This window comes from Heloderma suspectum, chromosome 3 (genome assembly GCF_057233095.1).
Source record: "Heloderma suspectum isolate Gila_16-S chromosome 3, 16-S_ref, whole genome shotgun sequence".
In the NCBI taxonomy this organism is placed as follows: Eukaryota; Metazoa; Chordata; class Lepidosauria; order Squamata; family Helodermatidae; genus Heloderma; species Heloderma suspectum.
The window spans coordinates 207,235,306-207,250,232 of record NC_139460.1 but is presented as its reverse complement, the minus strand read 5'-3'; the positions used below and the strand labels follow the sequence as shown (position 1 = coordinate 207,250,232).

Here is a 14,927-nt window from a genome sequence, read left to right as displayed (position 1 = left end):
GGAGAGGGAAGCAACACCTAAGTGGGATCACTCAATTTAAAAGGAGGAAGATTATTAATGTAATGATTGTGCAAATTTAACCAATTAATCAATAATCGAAAACCCTGATTTACTGTTGCAGGGTTTTATTGTTTTTAAATTGCTGTACACCACCTTGATGGCATTTTAGCAGATAAGGTGGTATATAAATGTTAATAACAAATAAATAATTATTAAGATTAAGACTTCTTTAATCGAGGGACAGCCCTAGGCTCCATATGCTTAAAGCCATATTTGCATAGGACTCCCAAATTATGAGAATTAATGCTGCTAGATGACCTCATGGTCATTGCTTTTTAATTTGTAAACACCACAGAGGCTCCGACTGTTGATTCAGGGAGGCTTATTACCACAAATGTCGAGATCCCAATCTAATCCAATGCATTAAAGAAGGAAAGCAACACACACAAACTCTCCCTGCCCTTTTGTCCTCCTCCTTGTAGTCCTGAAACATGGAATAGATGGAAGGTGTATTGGCAGCAGCCTTCCAAATTTTGTCCACTGGTAACTGTGGCCAGAGTTTGAATATGAAAAGCATTTAATGGCACACCTATCACAGTGCTTCTTTAGAATGAAGATGTAAGATTAATACCTGATCTTCAAATAATTGATTATAGCCTTGGCTTGGTCTACAGTGAAGAACTCAAACCCACCGCTTTTCTCTGAATGACACTGCCCAATTCCAGCCATTGCACTTCCAAGTTCTTGGATGTTCTCTTCCAGTGTCATATGTTGGGCTTCAATACAAACCAGAAAAAAGTTAACTACACTTGTTTTAAGACACTTCAAAGATGTTTAAATCAAGCATAGAAAATAATCTGCAATTTGACCAATTGTATTTACTTGAACATTAATGTATATTTATTATATAATATCCATTTATTTATAGATTGTGTATTTATGAATATTTAGAAAGAAAAGGAAAAGGTGAGATGGATATTTTAATACATTAATTAAAAATATTCTCTCAGAATAGGCTGTGGTATTTGGTGTATAGTGTACAGAACTGGAGTGGGCAACTGGAGACTCTCAAAACTCTCCATCCCAACTTGTCAGTTATGTTAGAATCCTGTGAACTCAAACATCCATTATTTTTTTTTCTAGCCCCTCATGGTAAGATTATTATGAATATGTGGTGGATTATATTCAAAACATATCCTCCCTTATTGTGGTTATTACTGCTCACACAATGGCTAGTACTGATATGTTCCATTATGTTGCAAGACATAGTGAGATTCAGATATAAACATAATTATATAATTTTAGAAATATGGCTAATCTTATATATTATTAAAATAACCAGGGTTTTTAAAAAATACACACTACAGTGATTCTGTCTTTCCTGACAGTTCCATTTTGGGTTCCCTGAAGACCATAAAAGCTATCATAAACCCTAAAATGCTGCAGTCTTTTCAGATGTTCAGTCCCAGTGGCAGAGCCCATTTTGTTCCCTGTGGCAAATTTCTTCCTATTTGAGAGCAACAATATTCCAACTACTCGAGAGAACTATCAATTTTCACTGTGATACAGCCAGGCTGCCTTTTTCAGGATAACTTCAGTTTTGCATGGTTTTTGTTTTGTTTTACTAGAATCCCTCTGGCCCAAACAATGTGTTTGACATTTGCAAAGCAAGAATGCAACACTCAAGCTCTATTAACAGTGAAGGCATAATTAATGTGATAATTGGTCCTGAGTATATACTGAGCGTAACATTTCATGTAACAAAAAACTATGGATTGCCCTAACCATAATTAAGAATCCACATCATAGTTTGAGCTTTCAGATGTACAACAAGCAAAATATGCTTTAGAACTTCTTTCATTTTCTATCTGCTCAGCACTCCACTTCATAAGTTCAGTCCTGTCTCCATGTAGCAGCAGCACTCTTTTAAGACAGAGCAATGGACCTAACTGGTTTGTCAATGGTCTGTGAATTCAGACATAACAGCAAACCAGTTAGCACAAACTGTTGTTTGCAAATTAGTTTCAACCTATGGTTTCAGATCTAGAGTTTGTTTGTGCTTCAGGTTCAGACATTAAAACAATCATAGAATCATAAAACAGTAGGATTGGAATGGGCCTACAAGGCCATCGAATCCAACCCCCTGCTCAATGCAGGAATCCAAGAATCCATCATTTAGCTAAACCAACCATGGTGTTGCATTATGTCTGAATGTAGCTGCTCTTGCATAAGATGTAATTTGCTGGATTAGACCAAGGTTTACCAGCATTACCAGTCCAGCATTCTTAGCAACCAGCATGTACTAGGTGAGCCACCAGAAATTGGCCAATAGTCCACCAGTGAACCATGGGCTCCTTTTGCTCATCCCAATCTGGTTGATCTTACTGAAATACATGTTAGAAACACTGTGGCTAAAATCCAGAATGTCACAAGGCAAAATAAAATGTTTGTGTAATTCTGTGTGGAGATGCGGAATTGTGTAATTCTGTGTGGAGAGCCAGTGTGGTGTAGTGGCTAGAGTGTTGGACTGGGAGTTGGCAGATCCGGGTTCTAGTCCCCACTCAGCCATGGAAGCTCACTGGGTGACTTTGGGCCAGTCACGGACTCTCAGCCCAACCCACCTCACAGGGTTGTTGTTGTGAGGATAAAATGGAGGAGAAGGAGGACTATGTACAACATCTTGGGTTCCTTAAGGAGGAAAAAAGGCAGGATAGAAATGTAATAAATAAATAAATAAATAAAGTACAAGCCCTCGTGTAAGTGACTGTGTGAAACAGATTCTGCCAACAGCACCAGGTTCTGCTAATATGGCTAGGTTTTCCTCTCACAAAGGATATGATGTAGTCAAATTCCATCTCATTTCAACAGGAAAGATTTAACGACATGCTTTACTCTCTCACTGAAATCAATGAAATTATCAAGGAAGAAAATTTGATGTAAGGCAATCAGTTTCCACATGGGGAAGAGGATTTTTGGATCATGGCCATTATCTGGTTTGTATAAAAAGCAAATTAATTATATTTGTAAATCAGCTTTCGAAGAAAGGAATTCCAAAATAAATTAACTGTATCTGATTAGTAACAGGGTGTGCAGAAAGTTTTTAACAACAGGAAATGGTGGCCAAGCCTGCATGACACTGCATTCAAACCTCTGGCTCTCAGACTTCTCTTCAATCCACTGAGCTATAATATAGCATCCTCTAAATAATTGTGGGCAGAGAGTTCTAGCTAGAATAAAATGTACAACCCATGGAGGCTTGAGATGCTCAGATATAAAAACAGGTTTGAAAAAGCATTTATTTCTAACAAAAAGTAATTACTTTATAAGTGCTCAAATGGGAAACTTAAATGGTTAAAATGAAAAATGCAACAAACATACTGTCAAGGTTCTCCATCAGCAAATTTAACAAAGTCAGAACTCCTCCAACTTGCACAGGTGTGAATTCTAACGCTCTAGCCCACCAAAATCCTGAGACGTAATAATCCAGTATCACAGCTTCTTTCAAAGACGTCAAACGTTGTTTCAAATTCAGAAACTCTTCCAAACTTCTGTGGTAAAAAAATGTGATTACCCCAAACTGGAGCATAAAACCACATCAGAACACTTAAATGACTGTAATAATCAAGCTCCCCCCACACTACTTTTAAAAGAGCAGGTTAAACAGACAGACTTTGTGATCTGTGATCTGCTGACCTGACTTAAAGCACTACCACATGATTCCTGGGAACGTGGCAATGTAAGCACTGCACCACAGACTCAGGCTTAATTTAGTACAAGTAAGTTTTAATTAATTATTGTAACATTGCCATGTTGTTAGCTGCCCTGAGCTTCGGAAGGGCAAGATATAAATTAAGAACATTAATTAACTCAGTTTGATTTTGTGCAATCCTCTTAAATAAACCCACAAGGGGACTAACATCAGATAAATTCTCTTACAATGACAATCAAACACAAGGAAGCATGAGTGCAGGAATCCTGCACTGGTTCAAAGGATCTTAAATAAGGGCAGGATTCTATTTGTACATCTTTTGGGAAGAATATGGTGAGAATTGATATAAGCCACACAGTCCATTATCTCAACAGAGGCAACTAACATGAGTAACATCTATCTATATTTAGGGATAAATTCAACAGATTTACTTTTGAACTCCTGCTATATCTTGTTCCAGCAGAATGGACACCTCAGCAAGGGAAAGAAACTTCCAAGCCATTGCCTCTTCATCTTTAATCATTTTGTCTTCTTCCTGTAGCAAGACAATACATTACTGTACAATAGCGTTCACACATACAACACATGTTTTATCTAAAGGATCTCTTTTAATCAGTGCATAAAGAGAAACAATAGCTGCTGCCAACACCAATTTAGCTGATTTGGGACAGGAGGAATAATAGGCGGATAAGTGAAAAATAATCTGTCTTACATTTGCAAATGAGGTATTTCTCAGAGAATGCAATATTGCAAAGCAGAAATTCTAGCTCCTACTAGGCCAGGGGGTGGGAAATCTGCAGCCTAGGGCCACAGGCAACCCTCAGCCTAATTTCATGTGTCCCTTGGCCTAATTTCAGAAGCGCTTAGCAAGCAATCAGTTCTGTCAAGAGTGATCTGTCCCTCCCTTGGCAGTTCACTGGGCGGGGAGGAAGAGAATGAGGGGGGTATTCAAAAAAGAGAGAAGGGGTGGCCCCATCTACTTTGGCCTTGGCCTCGCCCACTGCCAACATGTGGCTCCAGCAAATTTCTCCTGAGGGAATGAGGTCCTTGACAGAAAAAAGGCCCCCACCCCTGTACCGCTCATCAGTGTAGGTCTGAAACTCTAAAACAATGCTTAATATACTATGGTCCAGGTGGTACCAGTGGTCCTTAGTACATGTTGAGGCAGTTCACCAAGACTGCAATGAAAACAGAGGACAATGCTGAACATCCAGAAGTTTCTACCAATGCTGGAGCAGCAACCCACTGAGCTCTTAGAAGTTGTCTCCCCTTATTTCCTTTATTCCTCCACCTTTTCCTTTCTCCTGATGGGGACAGCCATTAAAATATTTTGCAGACCCCAAACGCTATAATAAAGAAATATATAAATACCTATACATTTACCGAAATATAAATATTTTTTCTTTACTATGATTAATGCAGCTGACTTCACTGATATGTAAACGGTACGCAGAAATTCAGTGAGTAACCCCACCCCCCCAAAAAAACTTGCTTGTGTTAAACTACATTCACAGAGTATTTAATGTCCTGATCCTACCAGGTAATGTTTAAATGCATGGATCTATCAAATTTTCCTAGGACAAACGAGGCAACATACCCAAGGAGGAGACTGATCTCTCTTCAAAAGGAAGTAATGGTGGGAGCAAGGATTTCTGTGGCTGGATGATCTTTAAATATCAGATTCCACATCAGTTACTCTTGTGTAACTTTCATAGTTCTAAAAGCTATCAAGTATACTAGGCCCAAAATGTGCCCTCCACATAACTGAAATAGTATAATAGCAAACAGGTTCACTGTTTCTAAATATACATTTATTGTTGAAAGCCTCGAATTATCCATGTTATCACCAGGTAGCTAAAATTCAATAGCATCTATTTTTGAGCTGTTCTATTTCTTAAAAAAGGAAGCTCACCAAGAATAGCTGTGTTGATTTACAATCCCACTCAAAATAGAAATGTCATGTCCTAGAAGACAAAGTCAATACGAGGAGGAATACATTTCCCCCATCCCCCATTAGAATTACAAGCAATTAAAAAAGAAAAGAAAAGAAAAAGAAAGCCTTGCTTGTAAATTGCTTTGCAGAACTATATAAATTATAAATTTATGAAATGTGCATATACTACAACCTAAGTCGTACTGAACACCAAGTATCATTATTACTAATTCATATCTAATTAACAAAAAAGTGAAAAGCCAAATTGTTGACATTGGATGTACATCCAAAAACCATTACCTCTAGTGATTTTCAATTATAGATGGTTGCCGTAGTCCAGAGATCCACATACACTCAGAAAACAATCTCCTCCATACACAGAAATTCGCATTCATTTCAGTGGAGGAGATGATCCTTCCTTCCTTTCTTTCTTTCTTTCTTTCTTTCTTTCTTTCTTTCTTTCAAACATTTGTATCCTGTCCTATATCATTAAGATCTCAGGGTGATGTACAGATAAAATCAATTCAAACAGTATAAAAGAATAAATAATTTAAGCAGCTAAAAACATATTAAACCATGGACAAGCTAATACCAATTAAAATCTAAAACAATAAAAGTTAAAACAGCGTGCTACTTTAGGGAATGCATTTAGCCCTCAAAGGCTTTGGTAAAAAGCCATGTTTTTACTTGGCACCAAAATAAGACCAATGTCTGCGCCAATCAAGCCTCCAAGGGGAGAGCATTCCACAACTGGGGTGCCACAGCAGAGAAGGCCCTCTCCCACATCCCACCATAGTGTATGTCTCACACTGGTGGGACGTAGAGGAGGGCCCCGATCTCAGTCCTCAGGCATGCATACATAGGGAGAGGCGCTCCCTCAAATATTGAGGTCCCAAGCTGTTTAGGGCTTTAAATGTCATCAGCAAAACCTTGAATTCTGACCGGAAGCATATTGGCAGCCAGTGCAATCCCTTTAAAACTGGCATTCTATGATTTTTATAAGATGTTCCAGTCAGCAGTCTAGCTGCTGCATTTTGCACTAGCTGCAACTTCCAAGTTGTCTTCAAGGGCACCCCCTCGTAAAGTGCATTTCAGTAGTCTAATCGGGAAGTTACTGTACTACTGTGGCTAGGTTATCCTTGTCCAGGAAAGGCCATAGCTGGCGGATCAGCTGAAGCTGGCCCCAAGTACTCTGGGCCACGGAGTCCACCTGGAGCTCTAATGACAGGGATGGGTCTAGGAGCACTCCCAAGCTATGCACCTGCTCCTTCAGGGGGAGTGCAGCCTCGTTCAGGACAGGTCGCTTACCCAATTCCTGGACTCAGGAACCACCAATCCACAGAGTTTCTGTCTTGTCAGGATTTAGCTTCAGTTTATTGGCCCTCATCCAGCCCATTACAGCCTCGAGGCACTGGTCCAGCACCTTCACCACCTAAGTCGACTCCGATGACAAGGAGAAATAGAGCTGAGTATCATCAGCGTACTGGTGACACCCCACCCCAAAACTCCTAATGACCTCACCCAACGGCTTCATATAGATGTTGAATGGCATGGGGGATAGAATAGAACCCTGTGGCACCCCACAGCTTAATAGCCACGGGGTAGAACAGGAATCCCCCAATACCACTCCCTGGAATCAGCCCTGCAGGCAGGAGCGAAACCACTGTAGCACAGTGCCCCCAACTCCCATCCCACAGACTCGATCCAGTAAGACACCATGATCAATGGTGTCAAAAGCCATTGAGAGATCTAGGAAGATCAACAGGGTAGCACTCCCCCTGTCTTTCACCTGGAGTAGGTCATCAGTCAGAGCAACCAAGTCTGTTTCAGTGCCATAACTTGGCCTGAAACCAGACTGAAATGGGTTCAGATAATCAGTTTCCTCCAAGAACATCGGAAGCTGCCCAGCCACCACATGCTCAAGCACCTTGCCCAAAAAGGGAATATTAGGAATTCATAAGCAATTGCGGGATGAAAGCAACTGTCATATTTTGGATTATGAGGCTTTAATACCCTTGACAGCAACATTTCTTATGAAAGTACACTTAGCCTAACATCTGTCCTGGACAAATTGGTGGAAAACATTATTAAGCTCTGCTGGACCAGACTGAGTGCCTATCTAATCCAGCACCTTCCAGAGGCTTCCAGGAAGCCCACAAGCAAAACATGAAGAAACAGCCTTCCCCTGCCATTTATTCCCCTAACCCAGGAACTGACATTCAGAGGCACGGAGGTGACATTTATCTATCATGACTCCAAATATCCGAAGGGCTGTTACACAGAAGGAGGAGACAGTGTCATTCCAGAGGGCAAGACTAGAAAGTGTAGGGAAGCAGCTGTCGACGAAACATTAGGAGAAACTTCCTAATGATATGAGCTGTTTGACAGTGGAACAGTTTGCCTTATGTGGTGGTGGCCTCTCCTTCACTGGAGGAATTTAAGCAGAGGCTGGGCAGCCATCTGTCAGGTATGCTGTAGTTGTAAGACTCCTGCATTGAGCAGGGGGTTGGACTAAATGACTTTCCAACTCTAAGATTATAATTATTTTATCTGCCATGAAACTGTCTAATCCCCCTTAAAAACTATTTAAGCCAGCGGCCATCACTGTATCATCACCTTTGGAACAAGTTGCCATCGGAGGTCCACCATGCCCCATCATTGCAGGATTTCAAGAAGGCTTGGAAACGTATTATTTTACCATGGCCTTCTCTTGAAATTAGTGTTGTGTTGCTGTTACTGCCATTATCATTGTTGCTGGTTTTATTGTTCTCTTTTATTCTTGTTTTTGCATTTTTATCGCTTTTAATATTTTAACTGTTTTATGTGTTTCATTGCTGCAAGCTGCCTTGTGAGGGCTTCTGGCCTGAAAGGTGGCCAAGAAATGTTTTAAATAAACAAGTATCTTGTGTCAGTGAATCCCACAAGTTAATTAACAATGCAATCCTATACATGTCTACTCAAAAGTAAGTCCCATCGAGTTCAATGGGTCTTACTCCAGCTAGGTTGATATAGGATCACAGACTAAGTCAGGGGTGAGCATGTTGTGGCACTCCAGATGTTTTGATGTACAACTCCCATCAACCTTAGCCAGCATAGCTAATGGTGAGGAATGATAGGGGTTCTAGGCCAAAATGTATGGAGAGCCACAAGTTGCCCAACCCTGGCTTAAGTGTTATATAAAGAACTTTTTTTTGCCTGTGCTGAATCTACTATCCATCAATGTCATTGGATGATCCTGAGTTCTAGTGTGAAGAGGGAGGGAGAAAGTTCTTTTTCAATCCACTCTCTCCACACTATGCATGATTTTTGTAAACTTATATTAATATTCTTTTCTAAACAAAATGTCCTAGATGTTTTCATATTCCCAGATCCAGACTCTTAATCATTTCAATTGCTCCTTTCTGTATCTTTTCCAGCTCTACAATATTCTTTTTGAAACCAGGCAACCAGAATTATACACAGTATTCCAAATGAAGCAGTACCACCAGTGTATATAGGCGTTATGATACTGGCTGTCTTATTTTTCAGTCTCTTTCCTAATAACCTATGCCATGGGATTTGCCTTTAATCACTGCGACCACAAACTGAGTTAATGTTTTTCAGATTGAGCTATCCACCACAACCCCAAGATCTCTTTCCTGGTTCATCAACATCAGTTTAGACTCCATCAACGTACCTGTGAAGTTGGGATTTACTGCCCCAATGCACATCACATTACACTTAACGTTTGAATCTTATTTGCAATTTTGTTGCCCTTTCAGCCAGTTTGAAGAGATCCTTTAGGAGCTTGGGTTGTCACTATCCTAAATAAGTTGGTGTCATCTGCAAACTTGGCTATCTCACTGCTCAGCCTGATCATTCATGAACAAATAGCATCAGTCCCAATACAGATACTTGGGAAACCCAATTGCTTACTGCTCTCCATTGTGAGAACTGTCTGTGTACTCCTAGCCTCTGCTTCCTGTTCTGTAACCAGTTACCAATCCATAAAGTTTTATCTCATGACTGCTGAGTTTACTCAGGAGCCTTTGGTGACGAACTCTGTCAAAGCTTTTGTAAGTTCAAATGTATAATGTCTACTGGATCACCGCTATCTACATGTTTGTTGACACTGTCAGAGAACTCCCATAGTTTGATGAGGCAAGACTTCCCTTTGTAGGAACCATGACAATTCTTCCTCAGTAAAACTTGTTGTTTTATATGTTTAATTCTGTCTGTAATACTGCGTTCCATCAATTTCTATGGAAGAGATGCTAGGATACCAGACCTCTAATTACAGGGTTCCACCCAGATTGCCTATTTAAAAACATTAGCTACATTCCAATCACCAATAAGGAGGCCAATTTTAGTGTAAAATTTCGTATTTTTATTTAGAATATTAAAAAATTCACTTAAAAAAATTCTCAGGTATATGTCATTAAGATTCAGACATGTGTTAATTTTTGCTATGTTAATTAGCCCTAATCATCTATTTGATTTGGTTTTCAGGCACCCTTCTTGAAAAAGGTTCAGGCATGGGCATCTGCTCAAAATCTTAGACAGGGCTGCCAGAGGCTGCTCGGGAAGGGAGCTGTGGTGAAGAGCACCAGTCAGCTGCACCAGGTGGACCCGAGCCTGTTTCTGCCCCTGCCAAACAGGTACTTAGGTGGGGCTGCCCGAGGCAGTGCCTCAGCGTGCGCCTCGGCATTGCGCCAAGGGCAACACTAGCATCGCACTTGGATACGCATGGAGGAGCATATGAAGATCTACCCGCCACCTCTCCAGACACATCAGCAGCCAGAGATACCAGCAGCAAATAGCAGCAGCGCTTTAAAGACCAGAAAGAAAGGGGCAAATGCAGATTTTGCCTGCTCCTTTTTAGCTGCTGCTCTCTTTTATATTCTTTTATACTGTTTTATATTTTACATCTTAACATTTGAATAGGTGCCTGGGAAGTCCATCGAGCAACTCAGGGGGTTGGAGAGATGCCACCATAACTGTGGTCATGGGTAGGGGGAGGTATGGCGTTGGGGGATTAACAGGCCAGCTGAGGAGGAGAAGAGGGGCTAGACACCTTACAGCTGTCCCCTCTTCAGGTTCTTCCCCCAACCAGGTGGTTCCTGGCGGCCTTACCAGCTTGCCCTCGGGTCTGGTGGGGCTGCTGCTGAATGCCAGGTTGGCCCAAAATAAAATCTCCCTCATCCATGATTTGATTGTGGATGAGGGGGCTGACCTGGTATGTATTACTGAGACCTGGGAGGGGTCACTCTCTCCCAGCTGTGCCCTCCTGGGTATTCAGTACAGCACCAATACCAACTCGAGGGTTGTGGAGGGGGGGCTGCAGTGTTCTATAGGAATTCAATCCCTCTCTCCAGGCTTCCTGCTCATTCAAGTGCAGATCTTGAGTGCTTGTACCTCGTGTTGGGTACCCGGGACAGATTAGGGATTCTCTTGGTGTACCGCCCACCCTGCTGCCCATCAGACTCCCTGCCTGAGCTGACAGAGTGGTCTCGGACTTGGTGTTGAGGACCCCTAGGATGATGGTCCTGGGGGATCTCAACTTCCATGCCAAGGTCGCTGTATCTGGGGCAGCTCATGGCCACCATGACTACCATGGGGCTGTCCCAACATGTCATCGGCCCGACGCATGTAAAAGGACACACGCTTGATCTGGTTTTCTCGACTGGGCAGGAGGTTGGTGATGTGAAAGTGGAGGAATTAACATCTGTCCCTTTGTCATGGTCAGATCACTTCCTGCTGAGGTTTAGACTCTTGGCAGCCTTCCACCTCTGCAAGGGTGGGGGACCTATTAAAACGGAAATGGCTAATGGATTCCAATGGATTCCAGAGTACTCTGGAGGATTTTCCTGCTGGTATGGCTGGTGCTTCTGTCAGAGCCCAGGTCGCTCTGTGGAATGCAGAGATAACTCAGGTGGATGACATGATCATGCCCAAGCACCCTCTCCCTCTGAGCAGAGCCTGGCCAGCTCCTTGGTATACATCTGAGCTGAGAGCAATGAAGCAAGAGGGGAGACAGCTAAAACACAGGTGGAGGAAAACTCATGCTGAGTCTGACCGAACACAGGTAAGAGCTCACTATTGAGCCTACTCTGTGGTGGTGAGGGTGGCAGAGAGACAGTTCTTTCCCACCAGCATTGCATCTTCTCAGTGTCATCCAGTGGAGCTTTTCCGAGTGGTTCACGGCTTGTTACATTCTGGGTCAGGGAGAGAGACTGTGGAACCCTCAGTTGCATGCTGTGACGAGTTTGCACGGCACTTTGAAGATAAAGTCACTCAGATTCACCAGGAATTGGACACCACGATTAATGCAGTTCCATTGGTAGAAGCGTTCAGAGCACCGTCTGGTCCAGTTCTATTGGATGAGTTTCAGTTATTGAGGCCTGAGGATGTGGACAAGGTGCTAGGCCAAGTCCGATCGACCACTTGTGTGCTTGACCCTTGCCCTTCATGGCTTATTAAATCAAATAAGGAGGGGATGTTCGGCTGGGTCCAGGAGGTTGTAAATTCCTCCTTGAGAGAGTAAGTGGTGCCGGCTGCTTTAAATGAGGCGGTAATCAGACCACTCCTGAAAAAGCCTAACCGGACCAGGAGGATGTTAACAATTATAGGCCAGTGGCCAACATCCCCTTCCTGGGCAAGGTGCTTGAGCGGGTGGCTGCAGGGCAGCTCCAGGCACTCTTGAATGAAACGGATTATCTAGATCCATTTCAATTGGGCTTCAGGCCTGATTTTGGAAAGGAAACTGCTGTGGGCTGACCTCTGCTGGGAGAGGGACAGGGGGACTGCATCCCTCTTGATTCTCCTGGACCTCTCAGCGGCTTTCGATCCCATCGACCATGGTATCCTTCTGGATAGGTTGTCTGGGTTGGGAGTTGGAGGCACTAAACTGCACCCGCTCCTACTTGGATGGCCAACTCCAGAAGGTGGTGCTGGGGAATTATTGCTCTGTGCCATGGCAATTATTCCATGGGGTTCCACAGGGCTCTATTTTATCCCCCATGCTGTTTAACATCTACATGAAACCGCTGGGGGAGGTTATCTAGAGATGTGGGCTGAGGTGCCATCAATATGTGGATGACATCCTGCTTTACCTCTCTTTCTCATCAAACCCAGGTGAGGCAGTGGCTGTTCTGAATCAGGGCCTGGGCACGGTAACAGACTGGATGAGGGCCAATAAACTGAAACTCAATCCAGACAAGATGGAGGTACTGTTAGTGAGTGGTTCATCTGCCCGGCTAGGTGATATTCAACCTGTTCTGGAGGGGGCTGCACTCCCCCTAAAGGATCACGTTCATAGTTTCGGGGTGCTCTTGGATCCAGAACTGGCACTTGAGGCACAGGTGAACTCAGTGGCATGGAGCACTTTTTATCAGCTTAGGCTGGTATACCAACGACGCCCTTATCTGGACAGAGATAGCCTAGCTACAATTATCCATGCTCTGATAACTTCTTGTCTGGATTACTGCAATACGTGGGGCTGCCTTTGAAAATGGTCCAGAAACTTCAGCTGGTCCAAAATAGGGTAGCAAGATTGTTAATAGGGACTGGCCAACAAGCTCATATTACACCAGTACTTTTCCAGCTGCACTGGCTGCCAGTCCATTTCCAGGCCCAATTCAAAGTGCTGGTATTAACATTCAAAGCCCTTAATGGCTTTGGGCCAGGTTATCTGAAGGATCGCCTCCTCCCATATGTGCCTGCCCAGACCTTAAGATCATCTTCAGAGGCCTTTCTTCGTGAACCCCTGCCAAAGGAAGTGAGGCAGGTGGCTACTAGAAGGTGGGCTTTTTCTGCTGTGGCACCCCGGCTGTGGAATGAGCTCCCTAGTGAGGTTCGCCTGGCATCTACATTGTATTCTTTCCAGCATCAGGTGAAGACTTTTTTTATTTTCCCAGGCATTTTAGCATTTTAGATCTTTAGACTTTTAGCTTTGCTGTTTTAAATCTGTATTTTAAATCCCTGCACTGCTGCTAGGTTTTATTCTGCTTTTATTGTTTACTGTGGTTTTAATGTTTTATATATTTTGTATTGTTTTCTTGTGTGCTCTTTGGTTTTAATTTCTGTGAACCACCCAGAGAGCTTTGGCTATTGGATGGTATAGAAATGAAATAAATATATAAAATAAAATAAAAAATCTCCCACAGTGAAGATTTCTTCCTTGAAAATATACCTATCCTTTTCCAGTAATACTTTCATGCCTATGTTATCTAACAATTCAACCACCTTCCTGGCTGGTTTCCGGATTCTGATGTGTTTGAACAAATTTTATTGTTTGTTTTTAGCAACAAACTCCCCCCATCTCCAATCATTTTTCATTTGCCTTATTGGCAAAATATATGGTCCTTTTTAGTTCCCTTATTTGAGCAAGACTTCAACTGTTTAAAGGAAACCTTTTTGCATTTTATAGCTTCATTGACTCTGCTTGTTAACCGCACTATTGGTGCTTAACAGCAAAAAGGTTGCTGTGTAGCTTTTAAACTTACTAGGGGAAAGCTGTGGAGCACTTGAATTGAGACAACTTATCCCTTAGAGATGGTGGTGAAAATATTTCCAGTCATCGAAGTGGGGTGCGGACAGGCTAGAACTTGGCAATGATTATACAGAAAGACATTTTATTTATTTAATTTTATTTAAACATTTTTTTGGCTGCCCTTCAGGGAGGAAGCCCTCCGAAGGCAGCTTACAGCAATAAAATACATAAAAACAGGTAAAATATTAAAAGAAATAAAAACATAAAGACAATAAAAGCCAACAATAAAACCAGCAACTATGACAATGACAGTAACAGCAACAATAGCTGTCATATCAAGAGGAGGCCATGGTAAAATAGTATGTTCTCAAGGCCTTCTTAAAAGTCTGCAATGACGGAGCATGGCGGACCTCCAATGGCAACTTGTTCCAAAGGTGTGGGACCACTGCAGAGAAGGCCCTCTCGCATGTGATCACCCACCTGACTGCTCTCAGGGGTGGGCATATGACAACTGTTTAAAGAGACCAAAGAGTTGTAAGAGAAATTGCACATGAAAAGCCCATTTGTAGAGGGACATAATGTACAGGTGTTTATATGCTAATACTAGAAACTTCTAAGCCAAGATTAGTGCAAAGAGAGAACATAGATATATAGCAGGCATGCCAGGAACCTGGTAGGCTGCAAAGAATCCAGGAAAAAAAGCTAGTGCAGATATGCCATTAAGGTACATTCACAAAATTGTTTTGCTTTCCACTTTGATGTGATCTTCTGCAGCCACTTTTTAAAGACCTTTGGAGTCACCAAAAATGTGCGTT

General features: G+C 42.3%; 1 protein-coding gene across 3 annotated transcripts in view; it reads right to left on the bottom strand.

Annotated features, from left to right (window-relative positions):
* The window catches only part of CABCOCO1 (ciliary associated calcium binding coiled-coil 1), a 92,758-nt gene that overhangs the window by 61,359 nt on the left and 16,472 nt on the right, over nt 1–14,927 (bottom strand). For 2 of the 3 annotated variants that reach the window (XM_084845366.1, XM_084845363.1), the window contains 3 exons: nt 4,141–4,244; nt 3,379–3,548; nt 632–776 (listed from right to left, as the gene is read on the bottom strand). In XM_084845366.1, coding sequence (XP_084701492.1) covers nt 632–776; nt 3,379–3,548; nt 4,141–4,232 — 407 coding nt within the window. In that variant the 5' untranslated portion in view covers nt 4,233–4,244. Of the gene's footprint in view, nt 1–631; nt 777–3,378; nt 3,549–4,140; nt 4,245–5,942; nt 6,124–6,950; nt 7,084–14,927 lie in introns of all 3 variants that reach the window. The other variant, XM_084845365.1, reaches the window with a different exon arrangement.